This window comes from Capricornis sumatraensis, chromosome X, assembly GCF_032405125.1.
Source record: "Capricornis sumatraensis isolate serow.1 chromosome X, serow.2, whole genome shotgun sequence".
Taxonomy (NCBI): Eukaryota; Metazoa; Chordata; class Mammalia; order Artiodactyla; family Bovidae; genus Capricornis; species Capricornis sumatraensis.
Genome location: NC_091092.1, coordinates 91,924,613 through 91,938,296, shown reverse-complemented (window position 1 = coordinate 91,938,296; position 13,684 = coordinate 91,924,613). Strand labels below are relative to the sequence as shown.

At 38.3% G+C, this 13,684-nt stretch overlaps 1 protein-coding gene across 3 annotated transcripts in view; it reads left to right on the top strand.

Moving 5' to 3' along the window:
• PHF8 (PHD finger protein 8) overlaps positions 1-13,684 on the top strand; it is a 104,196-nt gene that overhangs the window by 46,922 nt on the left and 43,590 nt on the right. For 2 of the 3 annotated variants that reach the window (XM_068962024.1, XM_068962023.1), the window contains exons 8-12: positions 6,750-6,837; positions 7,199-7,305; positions 8,832-8,923; positions 11,265-11,354; positions 13,212-13,514. In XM_068962024.1, the coding sequence (XP_068818125.1) occupies positions 6,750-6,837; positions 7,199-7,305; positions 8,832-8,923; positions 11,265-11,354; positions 13,212-13,514 (680 nt within the window). The remainder of the gene's footprint in view (positions 1-6,749; positions 6,838-7,198; positions 7,306-8,831; positions 8,924-11,264; positions 11,355-13,211; positions 13,515-13,684) is intronic. The other variant, XM_068962022.1, reaches the window with a different exon arrangement.

The window sequence follows — 13,684 nt, the reverse complement described above, 5'->3', positions numbered from 1 at the left end:
TTCCCCCTCAGAACTGATTTAGCTATGTCACATATTTTGATATGTTGTAGTTTTCATTTTGTTAAATGTGCTTTTTTAAAAGAAATTTATTTATTTATTTATTTGGCTGTGCTGGGTCTTAGTTGTGGCATGTGGGGATGTAGTTTCCTGACTGGGGATCAGCCCAGGCCCCCAGCAGTGGGAGCACAGAGTCTTAGTCACTGGACCACCAGGAAAGTCCCCTAAATGTGCTTTCTAAAAAGTTGAGATATAATGCACATACCATTAAAATTACCATATTGTTAAAGGGTACAATTCAGGTTTTCATCAAGTTGTACAAGCATCAGCACTAATACCAGAAAGTCTTCATCACTTAAAAAAAAACGAAACCTTGTACCTATTAGCAGTCACTCCCCATTCCTTCTTCTCGCCAGCCCCTATCAGCTACTTTTGTACTTTTCTTTGTATATGAATTTTCCTTTTGTACTTTTCTTTGTATATGAATTTTCCTTTTCTGAATAGTTCATGTAAATGGAATCATGCAGTGTGTGGTCTTTTATGTCTGGATTCTGTCATCCAGCATATCAAGGTTCATCCATGTTATAGCATTTATCAATACTTCATTCTTTAAATAGCTGAAAAGTACTCCATTTGTAAGGATACACCACATTTTGTTTATCCATTCATCATTTTATAGACATCTGGGTTTTTTTCGCCTTTTGCCTATTATGAATAGTGCTGGTATGAACATTCATGTACAAGTTATTGTGTTAACAGATATTATATTTTCAGTTATCTTGGGTATATCTACTTAGGAAAGGGATTGCTGAGTCATATGGTAACTCTGTGTTTAACTTCTTAAGGAATTGCCAAACTATTTTCTAAAGCAGCTGCATTTTACATTTCCACCAGTGATTTATGAGGATCTCAGTTTTTCCACATCCTTCCCGACACTTGTTTTTGCTTATCTTTATGATTATAACCATTCTGGTGGTGTGAAGTAGTAGCTCACTGAGATTTTTATTTTGTGTTTCTTTAATGGCTATTGATTTTAAACATTTTTCCATGTGCTTATTGGATGTTTATATATTTTTTAAAAGAAATATCTATTCAAAACTTTTGCCCATTCTTTAATTAGGTGATTTATCTTTCTATTGTTGAATTGTAAGAATTCTTTATGTATTTTGGATTAGACTTTTATCAGATGTATGATTTACAAATACTTTCACTTATTCTTGGGATTATCTTTTCACTTTCTTGCTATTGGTCTGTGAAGCACAAAAATCCAGTTTATCTATTTTTTTCTTTGCTTGTACTTGGTATTATATCTAAGATACCGTTGCCTAATTCAGAGTCATGAAGAGTAACACCTGTGTTTTCTTCTTAGTTCTTACATTTATGCCTTTCATCCATTTCAATTTAATTTTTGTGTATGGTGTGAGATATGGGTCCAATTTCATTCCTTTGCATGTGGATATCCATATGTCCTGGAACAATTTGAAAAGACCATTCTTTCCCCATTGAATTGTCTTGACACTTTTGTCAAAAATCAGTTGACTATACAAAACACTCCCCCATCAGTATTTATATTGATTGCTCAGACCTAATTAAAAAAGTCCATGACCCTTATTTGTACACTGTTAATCAAGTCATTAATGCAGTGTAAGTTATCTGTGAAATGAGTCTTTGATCTTTCATAGAGAGAATTCTTTTTGCATTTAAAACAAATTCACATTTTTTGTAAAAGTCACTGTTTTGAGCACATTTCTTTGAAAAATGTTGATGGTTTTGTAATTATTTATTTTCTTAGATTTCTTTTGCACTACAGTTTTTAGGATCCTTTTGAAATAGTGTGACTACTGCCTTTTGCAGCATGAATGGTAGTAAATGGTCTTAAGTTCTTAACAACAAATGGATTTCTCTAAAGAGACCAAAATGGTGACTTATCAGTTTTTCTTATGCCCCCTAAAAAGTGGCTCTGCTTCAGCAGATACTTGCCAGTTTTTAATTTATCCATGACTTCTCACCCTACCCCACTCCCATATACCTCCTAACATCAGCTGTCTTGTTTCATCACTTCTCTGGGGTTCAGTGTGCAGTGAGCAATTTTTGTGTCAGAAATCCCTTGTCATAACAAATAGATTTAACAAACTCAACTTATGTAAAGCTACCTGTGTTCTCTTCATATATCTGTAAAAAGATATCCCTAATTGATTATGTAGTGTAAAAATAGTTGAAGATAGACCAGAAAGACTATCTGTGAATTAATTATCCTGCCTATGTAGAAGAACAGTGATCACTGAAGAAAACTAATTAGTTGTTACTAGCCAGTTTAACTTATTCAAAGCCTCTGTTATTTTATTGCATACTAAACTAGTGAATTAGTTGGAGAAGGCAATGGCACCCCATTCCAGTACTCTTGCCTGGAAAATCCCATGGACGGAGGAGCCTGGTAGGCTGCAGTCCATGGGGTCGCGAAGAGTCGGACACAACTGAGCGACTTCACTTTGACTTTTCACTTTCATGCATTGGAGAAGGAAATGGCAACCCACTCCAGTATTCTTGCCTAGAGACTCCCAGGGATGGGGGAGCCTGGTGGGCTGCCGTCTATGGGATCACACAGTCAGACACGACTGAAGCGACTTAGCAGCAGCAGCATAGACCATATGTTGGTTTATTTCTGAACTTTGAATTCTATTCCATTGATCTATATGTCTGTCTTTATGACAGTATCACACTGTCTCAGTTACTGTACATTTGTAGTAAGTTTGAAATTGGAAAGTATCAGCCTTCCAACTTTGTATTTCACCTTTAATTTCCATATAAATTTTTTAGCTTCAGATTTTGTATAGTTTTTTTTAGTGTTGGCTCTAGTTTTATATGTGTGAATATATATGTGTATACATGTATACACATATGTATATGTACATGTATAGATAAATATGTACATGTGTTTACATGTGTAAATATGTCCATATCTATATATGTATATACTTACATACATATATGAATCTTAACCACAGTAAGATGTCTACTGGTATTGACATTTTAATTGACATTTTACCAGTTTGAGGAAAGGGTTCAAACCTTACCTCTTTTCACATCTCTTTACCTTTTATAATGTATTTGCCTTAAATATTTCCTCTGCATACATTAGATCCACATCACATCATGTTTTAATTTTTGTTTCAACTGTCAAACATAATTTCAATACCCGTATAGCAGGAAAGTCTGTTGTTTTTACCTGTATTTTTACTCTTCCATTGTTCTTCCTTCTTGGTGTTCCAGGATTCCTTCTCTTATTTCCCCTCTGTTTAGAGTTTCAGGGTAGGTCTGCTGCCAATAGATTATCTTAGTTTTCCTTCATCTGTAAATGTCTTGATTTCCCTTTCACTCCTGAAAGATATTTTTGCTGGATATAGAATTTTGGGTTGATAGTTATTTTCTTTTAGTACTTTAATGTTGTGCTGCTTCCTTCTAGCTTCTATATGAAAAGATTTTGACTATCCTTCAAATTATTTTTTCTCCTGTATGTGTTATTTCTTGCTACTTTCAATATTTTTTCTTTTTTATTTAGTTTCTCAGCAATTTGACAATAATATGTGGATTTCTTTGGGTTTATACTATTATGTGTTCACTGAGCTTCTTGAATGTGTAGGTTTATGTCTTTTGTCATATTAGCAAAGTTTTTAGATATTATTTCTTCAAATACTTTTTCAGCCCCACACTCTAACTTTTCTTCTGGGTCTTTGATGATATGAATATAACACATTTTGCTGTAGTCTCACAGGTTCCTGAGACTTTTTTTCTGTCCCATTGCATGGTTCTTTGTTTTTTGGTCTTTTAAAAAATTTTTACTGACATATAGTTGATTTACAGTGTTTCAGGTATACAGCAAAATGATTCAATTTTACATATATATATCTTTTTTAGATTATTTTCCTTTATAGTTTATTATAAGATATTAATATAGTTCCCTGTGCTATACATATACAGTAGGTTCCTTGTTGGGTTCCTGAGTTTATTTTTCACTCAGTCTGTTTCCTTTCTCTTGTTCATGTTGGGTGCTTTCTGTTGCCCTGTTTTAAAGTTCTCTGATTCTTTTCTTCATTGTCTTCATTCTTCTGTTGAATCCATTGTTTCATTATATATTTCAGATGAAGTGTTTTTTTAGTTCTATAATTTCCATTTGCTTATTTATGGATTCTCTCTCTACTTCTTTTGCTTGTTTCCAGCATGTTTGTAATTGTTTATTGAAGCATTTTTATGATGATTCCTTTAAAATTCATGTCATATAATTCTAACATCTTTGTCTAACATTATATTGTATAATTCTGGACTTTTCTGTTACTCAGATCTATTTGTTTATTCTTATATTGATTTGATTACATTGGTTTTATAGAATGTTTAAGGCAGGTCACACACACCCACCCCCATACCCATCTGCTTTCCTCTTTTATAGTTTTCTATTCCCAGGCATTTATTTACCCATCTTTAAATTCTTTGCTGAGTTTTAACATGGTTTTTTTTTTTTTTACACTGGACACTTGGTAACTGGTAAATTGAATTTGTCTACCAGAGATTTGAGTTGAATTCATTTGTTTCTTGGTAGATACTCCCACAACTGGGGGAATCTGCTTAGTTCTACAAGCATTTCATGTTTACTGTCTGCCCCAACATTGTGCTAGGTGCTAGAGATTAAAGATGTATAGGCCATTTCAGTATAATGTTCTAATAGACACAATAGAGGTATTCACCAGAAGTTTGGGGAGCACAGAGAAGAACACTTAGTCTGGCCAGAAGTTTGTGACAGTCTTCTCAGAAGAGTGACACCTGAAGGGTAAGTGGCTACTGATAAAGGAAATAAAGGTATAAAGGACCTCTCAGATTAGGGAAAGACATAAGCAAAGCAAAGATGTGTGAAGCAGTTTGTGAATACTAGAGCCTAAAGACCAAAGGCTGGGAGCAGATGAAGCTGAAAAGATTGGCAGGCTGAACTTACTTCAGAGGCAACTGGGGACTATTAAAGATTTATTTGTTTAATTTCTCATGAAATATTTTAGATGAAGCAAAAGATATAAAGAATAATATAGTGAACATTTATGTGTTTATAACTTAACTAAAAATATAATATATTACAAACATATTTGAAGCCTTCTATATATCTCTCCTCAATTTCCCATTCTGCCCTCTCAGAGCTAGCCATTGTCCTAAAGTTGATGATATTATTCTCCTGCATTGTTATCCCTTTATTACATAGGTAATGCCTTACTAAGCAACTAAGCAGTGTATAGTATTGTTTTACATGTTTTTTGGTGGGGGGAGGGGGTGTGGTCTTAACCTCCAGTTACTAGAGAAGTCTCTGTTTTACATATTTTTGTTATACAAATAGAATCATATTACATATATTTTTCTCTGAACATTATAATTGTGAGATCCTGTTGATAGGTGTGGCTATTGCTCATTCATTTTACTTGCTTTCTCTTATTCCACTCTACAGCAATTTATCTATTCTCCTGTGGATGTACATTTCATTTAAGAGTTTCAAGCAAGAGATGATATGGGCAGATTTGTATTTTGGATATATCACTTAGGATTGGGATTTGGAAGATAGACTTCAGAGATCAAGATTGTTGTGGAGCAGTAGTTTACAAACACTTTGGACTCTAGCTCTCTTTATACCCTTAAGTATTATTGAGGACCCCAAAGAACTTTTATTTATGTGATTTATATGTATTAATATTTACCAAATTATAAATTAAAACTGATTATTTAAAAATATTTATTAGTTCATTGAGAAAAAAACAAGAATAAACCCATTATATGTTAGCATAAGTAACCATTTTTATGAAAAATAACTATTTTCAAACTAAAAATTTAGTTAAAAGGTTGACCTTCACATTTCTTCAAATCTTTTTAATGTTTGGGTTAATAGAAAACTTAAGGCCCTCAAATCTGCCTCTGCGTGTTATGATATCATGTCCTATACCCTTTGAAAAACTCTACTGTATACCTATGAGAGAATGAGAATTAAAAAGACAAATAACATCTTAGTATTATTATGAACATAGTTTTGACCTTGCATATGCTCTGAAAGAGGCTCTAGGAGCCCCAGGATTCCCTGTATCACCTCTTAAAGAACCATTGGTGTTAGAGGAGACAGTTTGGAGGCTGTTATAAGTAGCATAAGTAAGAAATAATGAGGGCTCTGAACCAAACCATTAGTAGGTTGGATGGATGAACAGTAGAAGAGGAGATGAATATGAAAGAGATTTAAGAAGGAAAATCAGGAGGTCCTAGAAAGCAGTATAGGGTCAAGGGCAAGGAAAATAATTTAGTTTCAGCTAGGTATATTCTTCACAATCAACCTGTGAAGTGGATATTTAGCTAGAAAATGGCAGGATTTGAACCCATGTCTAACACAAAAGCTCTTTGTTTTACTTAGGACAGAGTTCGAAGAGGTAGTCATAGCAAGGAGATGATGCCTTTCTTAGTGATAAGAGAGAAGATAGGTGAGGCACTAAAGAGATTTTGAAGTACAGAGAGGGGGATGTAGAAGGAGTTTATTAACCCCATAGGTTGGTCCAGGGTTATAATGATGGCAGACTTGGCCTGGATGGGTGTTGGGAATGTGGAGGAACCTAGAATATTCTGAGTTACTTCCAGACTGGATTCTCCAAGGTATTGTGTTTGAGCTGAGTGGGCAGTGGAGATGTCCAAAGGAAGAAAGGCCCTCTGCCAGCTATGATTTTTGCCTTGTTACACTGCAGGATGGATTCATGCTGTGCTGACCCCTGTGGACTGCCTCGCCTTTGGAGGGAATTTCTTACACAGCCTTAATATTGAAATGCAACTCAAGTGAGTCCTGAAGCTCTGGTGATCCCAAGTTGGCCATTTCCATCTGCTGGAGTCCTTGAGTTCTCCCCTGTAGTGAGGAGTACAGCATAGAAGGAGGCAAGATGATCATAAAGGAATGGATATTGGTTCCTAATGATGTTCAGTGGAAGATGAATACCTCTTCCTCACTTAGCAGTTATGTGACTATCAAGTCACATAATCTTTGAGCTCAAATTTCCTAACCCATAAAATAAAGTCTTAAAGGATAGTTGTGAGGATCAGAGATAATGGATACAAAGCATCCAGAACAATACCTGATACATAGTAGGTACCCAGTAAACAGTATCCTCATCATTGTTATTGTTGTAACTACTTCCTCCAGAGCCTATGAGATTGAGAAGCGGTTGAGCACAGCAGACCTCTTCAAGTTCCCCAACTTTGAGACCATCTGTTGGTATGTGGGAAAGCACATCCTGGACATTTTTCGAGGTATGGAGCCCTTTGCCAACTGTCCTTTTTGCCCTGTTCTCATAACCAACACCTCAATCAAGATACAGTACTATTCTATCACCACAAAAATCTCTGTAGTACTACCCCTTTATAATCTCACCCACTCTCTCCTGTTGAACTATCTGTAACTTTAGGAAACCACTGATCTGTTTTTCATCTTTCTAATTCTGTCATTTCAAGAATGTTATAAAAATGGAACCAAATGTTGTGATCTTTTGAAATTGGCTTTTTACTAAGTATAACGTAGGGTAAGGCATGGATTTTAAATATCTTATTTAATAAAAGGAGCTGAGAAAATTGGATCTCAGTAAAATTATTCCTATTCTTAAAATAAGAAACTCAATCTGAATAGTGTCAGAGTTCTCTGGATATCGCTCCCTTGGGGACAAGGCCCAGTCCTACGCTGACCTCATTGGTTTGGTCTTGGATATCAGCCCAAGTAGAAGCCAACCTACTGGGTTTCTTCTTTCCTGGTTTGCTCTGAAATAGAGTAGCTCCCTTACTCAGACCTGAGATTTCCCAAATGACTTGGCCAGGAAGAGTTACAAAAAACCTCAGAGGCCAGTGAGTATAGTCTCTTATGCAATACCTCAAGCCCTTATTCTGCCACCTAGATAGACTGTCATGTAAGTGTTCATTCAGGGGCTAGATGACTAACTGCTTATTATCTGTTCTGAACAGCTTCAGTTCAGTTCAGTTCAGTCGCTCAGTTGTGTCCGACTCTTTGCAACCCCATGAATTGCAGCATGCCAGGCCTCCCTGTCCATCACCAATTCCCAAAGTTCACTCAGACTCACGTCCATCGAGTCAGTGATGCCATCCAGCCATCTCATCCTCTGTCGTCCCCTTTTCTTCCTGCCCCCAATCCCTCCCAGCATCAGAGTCTTTTCCAATGAGTCAACTCTTTGCATGAGGTGGCCAAAGTACTGGAGTTTCAGCTTCAGCATCATTCCTTCCAAAGAAATCCCAGGGCTGATCTCCTTCAGAATGGACTGGTTGGATCTCCTTGCAACTTAGTTCTGTAGAAAATTCTTTATTGAGCCTAAATTTGGATGTTTGTTATAATCTCCTCCTGGAGTAACTCAGAACAAGGCATTAATGGCTCTTCAGATCTGTGTAGGTGGCAATTGTGGTCCTCTTGAGTGTTTTGAAACCCAAGAGGCAGAGTAGTGTAGAAGGAAGACTGGTGTCAGATTCTGACAGATGTGGTTTCAGTCTTGGCTTTGTCACTTACCAGGTGTGGCCTTTGTATTCTTTGCCTCTCTGGGCCTTATTTTCTGAACTATAAAATGAAGATGATTATCTGGCTTACAGGGTTGGATATAGGGTTCAATGAGATAGTAGATGTCAAGGTACTCATAAAATGAACACCATTATAAGAACTGAGATCTAGAGTTATGCTCAGAACCTTGAATATTTTCTCTGGTTGCCTGAAAAAAAGTAAAAAGTCCTTCACTTCCCTGCATGGTTTCTTTGACACTCTACCTTCCTCTTTCCCCCCGTAGGTTTGCGAGAAAACAGGAGACACCCTGCCTCCTACCTGGTCCATGGTGGTAAAGCCCTGAACTTGGCCTTTAGAGCCTGGACAAAGAAAGAAGTAAATATACTTATTTCTCTATCCACTTTAGAGGTCTACTGTCAGTAGGGACTGGCTTTGGAAAGATCTTCTGGGGAGGTAGAAGATACCAGGGAGTTTTGTGGGCTCCTGGCATTAGAGTGGAGGGCAGAAGAGTATTAAGAAAGAAAAACTTCACCTGTAATTTTAACACTCACAGAGGGTATTAACATGTGGATATATTTTGTTTTGTTTTTTTGTAATATGTATTTTAAAAACATGATTGCTATCACCCTGTACATATAATTTTGTATCTGAATTGATTGGTTTATCTTAATTTTTCTGTGACACCAAGTTCTCCAAAAACATTGATAGTTACATGATATTCTTTTGCCGGGATGTACCATCCTTACCTAACCACTTGTTTATTGTTGCTTCCTTTTTATTTATTTATTTGGGGAATAGTTCTAGAAAATCATGCAGTAAATACCTATTTGCATTAGTCTTTGTCCTTCATCTCTTGATTGTTTCTTCAGGATAGATTCCTCAAAGAGCAATTGCTAAATCAAAGTATATGAAAAATGTAAGACTCTTGATGCATGCTGCCAAAATGGCTTTTTAGGAATATACCAATATCCATCTATCCAACTGAATACTTAACAGCTATAAAAGAGATTAAGGAAGCTGTCTATATACTGATTTGGGAAGACTTCTAGAATTTATCATGTAAAGGTGTCTAACTGTATGTATAGTGTGCTGCCTTATGTGTAAAGCAGGAGAGGGGATAAGAACTGTATTTGTATGTGCTTGTATTTGCCTGAAGACACAATCTGGAGGGATTCAGAAGAAAGTAATAAAAGTGGTTACCCGTTGGGGTGGGCTAGAGGGGCTGATGGCAAGAACAAAGTCTTTTCAATATATATCTTTTTATATTGTTTGATTTTTGAGCTATGTGAATGGATTACCTACTCAAAATGTTGGACTTATTAAAAAAAACAATTTTAAGAAATGCAAAAAAGGAAATACCAATATATTCTTTTATACTTCTGATATTCTTATAGATTCCTTCCCCTGCATACAGTAGTATGAGGAGACTCTTCAGCCACTGAAGGCTTAATTTGCTCAATTTCCCCTTTTCCTGTTGACAGCCTTCCCCTCAAATATTCTTGCACTTCATGTTTTGGGCCTTGCTCTCTGGACTCACCTGCACCTGGGCTTTAGCCTTTGATTCTGTTTTGCCACATCCCTCAGGTGTGGCTGCCTTGGTTTTCATTTCTGACTGTGCATCCCACCAGACCCTTCTCTGAAGTGAACTTCTATTGACTCTGTCTCAGGAACACCTTTAAGGGAGGGAGGTGGGTAGGTCCTAAGCACTCGTGTCCTGGGCTAGGATGGCCTCAAGGACCAAAGAATGGCCCCAGACAGTGTGACCAGAGGGAGCTGAAAGAGAGAAGGACATAGAACTGAGGAGCCCGCACTCATGGAAGAAAACTTTTATGAAGTGCAAATGACTTCCATGAGAAGCACTTGCTCCTTCACCTTTCCAGAGCCCCTGAGCAGGGAGGAGGGAGCTGTCAGGGTTATCCAGTTGGGTCACATGGGTTCTCAGCCCCCATTGCTGCCCAGCCACCAAAATAAATTCCAGATGATTAAAAGAGTTAAACCATGGGAAGCAAGGAAGAAATGCTGAGGAATTTTTATCAGTACTCTTCGGATACAGATTTCAAGTCAAAACTGGTGGAAGAAATCACAGAGGAAAAGCTTGAGAGGTCTGTCTGCATAAAGATGTAAATAAAATCGTTAATAAATTAAAAAAGAGATAATCAACAGGTCCCTTCCTGGGTTGCTGTTGGGCTAGCTGTGGGCCTATAGCTGCTCAGCACTGAGTTCTGTGCTCACAAGTGAAGAGGCTGGGTTCTTCCTGAGGTTCTTGACTTTCTGAGGGGTGTGGTTAAAGCCCACAACTAAGTTCCTTACACCTCTTGACACTGTCCTTTATGTTTTGCAAATATTTCCTCCCAGTCAGTGGTTTGCCTTAACAATGTTTTTTTAATAAGTCTAATTTATCAGTTTTTCTTTTATGATTCATACTTTTTATGTCCTAAGAAATCTTTGCCTAACTTAAGATCACAAAGATTTTCTCCTCTGTTTCCTTCTAAAAGGTTTATAGTTTTAGTTATGGCATTTAGTTCTATAATCCATATTGAGTCTGTGTATATCTGATACAAAATATAGAATGAAGGTCTTTTCTTGCATGTGGATATCTGATCAGTCTAAGTACCATTTGTTAGACTACCCTTTCTCCATTGAATTGCCTTGGTAACTGTTGAAAATCAGTTGTTTCTTACGTGTGGATCTATTTCTCATGCCTTTTGTTTGACAGGCTCTGCCAGACCACGAGGATGAAATCCCGGAGACAGTGCGGACTGTTCAGCTCATTAAAGATCTGGCTAGGGAGATCCGCCTGGTGGAAGTAAGAAGCATGGGAACAGGGGAGGCATTTGAAAAGGGCTTAAGACTCAAGTGGCAGGTCAGGCTTTTGCAACTGGCGTGGGAGCTCGGGAAGGATTGAGAAGACCCCACCAAGGACCCTATTCATTCATTCAAATAATTATTATGTGCCTCAAGTATGCCACATGTTGGGCTAGGTGCTTAGGACACATAAGTAATTACAGTGCCTGCCCACAAAGAACTCACAATCTAGCAGAGTACCCTGGGCAAAGTTAACCTGTCTGAGCCTCAGTTTCCTCATCTCTAAAGTGGCTATAGCTAATAACTACTGAGGGATTGTTAAGAGGATTGAATAAGGTAATATAGATTGAGCACAAAGTATAAGACTGGGCAGATAGTGGGTGTTCAATAAATTCTGATGGTGGGTCATGTGATTGTGGGTGGTGGAGGTCATAGTAGTAGTTGTTGTTATTAATATTTTTACTCAGTCTCTGCATTCTACAAAATGGCAGTTCTCCCGGGTTGAAGATGATTACAAAGCCATGTTTCAACAGGTGGCATATACCACGAGGCAGTGAGGTGTAGTGGTAAGAGACTCAGAGAAACTTGGGTTCTGGTTTCTGCTCTGTCACTTGCTAGAAGTTCAGGGCCTCAGTATCCTTATCTGTACAGTGGGGACAATACCACCTTTTCAGAGTTTTGTTATGATTAAGAGCTAATGTATGTAGAGCCCCTTGCACAGTGCCTGGCAGAGTAAGTACTCAATAAATGTGAGCCATTGTTGTTACTAGACTTTGCAGTGAAGAGAGAACTCAGTGTGGGCTGGTGAAGTAGCAGAGGCACCAGAGGAGAACTGGACTTGAAGTTTCAACTTTCTTTTAGCTCAGAAGCTGTAAGGTTCCATTTAGCACCCAGAATATAGGCACAAAACATGCTAAAGGGTGGTCAGAGTGCACTACTGGGAAGTTGGACTTCTAGCCTCACCATCATGTTCCACTGCCTGCACCATTACACCGTGGCTTACGTTGCCCGCCTCCTACCTAATTTTCTTCCACTTCCATCTGTCAGAATCCATCAGGGTTTAGTTAAAATGCCTGTCTTTTCTCTGGCTATGTAAGTTTTGTATACACGGAACTTTGGGCTGGTTGGAAGAGGACTTAGAGGTGGGTGATATCTTTTTCATTGGCTTTCAAATGTTTTGAAGACGTGAAATCCTTTTTTTCAAATGAAATCTTACATGGAAGCTCAATATATGCAACCAACTGAAGCATAGCTATTATGAATAAGTAGCAGTTATGAAGGTGGAAGGCTTAGAGCTCCACTTGCTTCTCTTATTTGCCTTCCACCTACCTCCAATCCCCAGGGAGGCTCTTCCCAAGAAGTTCAAAGAAGCCACAGAGCATCTTTGAAAACCATATTTCCAGTCTGCTCCGTTAAATTTACAGCTGAGAAAACAGATCCCCAGAGTGATCAGAGCACTTACCCTTGGTCACAGAGCTAATGAGTAGCAGATTTAGAACTAGAAGCTCTCTTCTCTTAAATCCTGTAGTCCTTAGAGTTGGAACCACACATTTTAGTATTCAATTATTTTCTGTCTCATGTCAGCTGCTCTTGGAGTCTTTTCTCTCCAATTTTGATAGTAGTGCTGGGCTTTTTCTCTGCTCGTCTTCTTACTCGTCAATGGCTGGGTAAAGAAATGCCACCCGGTAAATTCTTGATGACTTATTGTGCAAAAACTAGGGTGTGCATAAGTGCCTATGTGGAGCATCTTTAAGCCCCTTCATGGCAGTACCACCAGTGCCATGAACAGACCTCTGCTCTTAGTGTAGAGAGAACCCTTGAGTAAGCTCTAACCCCTCATGTCCTAACACTCTTGTAGGATATCTTCCAACAGAACGTTGGGAAGACGAGCAATATCTTTGGGCTGCAGAGGATCTTCCCAGCCGGCTCCATTCCCTTAACCAGGCCAGCCCATTCCACTTCAGTATCCATGTCCAGGCTGTCACTGCCCTCCAAAAGTGGTTCAAAGAAGAAAGGCCTGAAGCCCAAGGAATTCTTCAAGAAGGCAGAGCGAAAGGGCAAGGAGAGCTCAGCCTTGGGGCCTGCTGGCCAATTGAGCTATAATCTCATGGATACATACAGTCATCAGGCACTGAAGACAGGCTCTTCCCAGAAAGCAAAGGTGGGTGCTGGCCAATGGGTTCAGCCCAACCCTTTTGGGTCCCTTGGAAGAGCAGAGTATCAAAAGGAAAAGTTCTCCTGTCTTCCCACCTCCCTTAGGGCCCCTGGTGTTTGGCTACCAGTCCCACTCATTTAACAGGCATTTATTGAGACCTTGTCTATGCTGGGCAC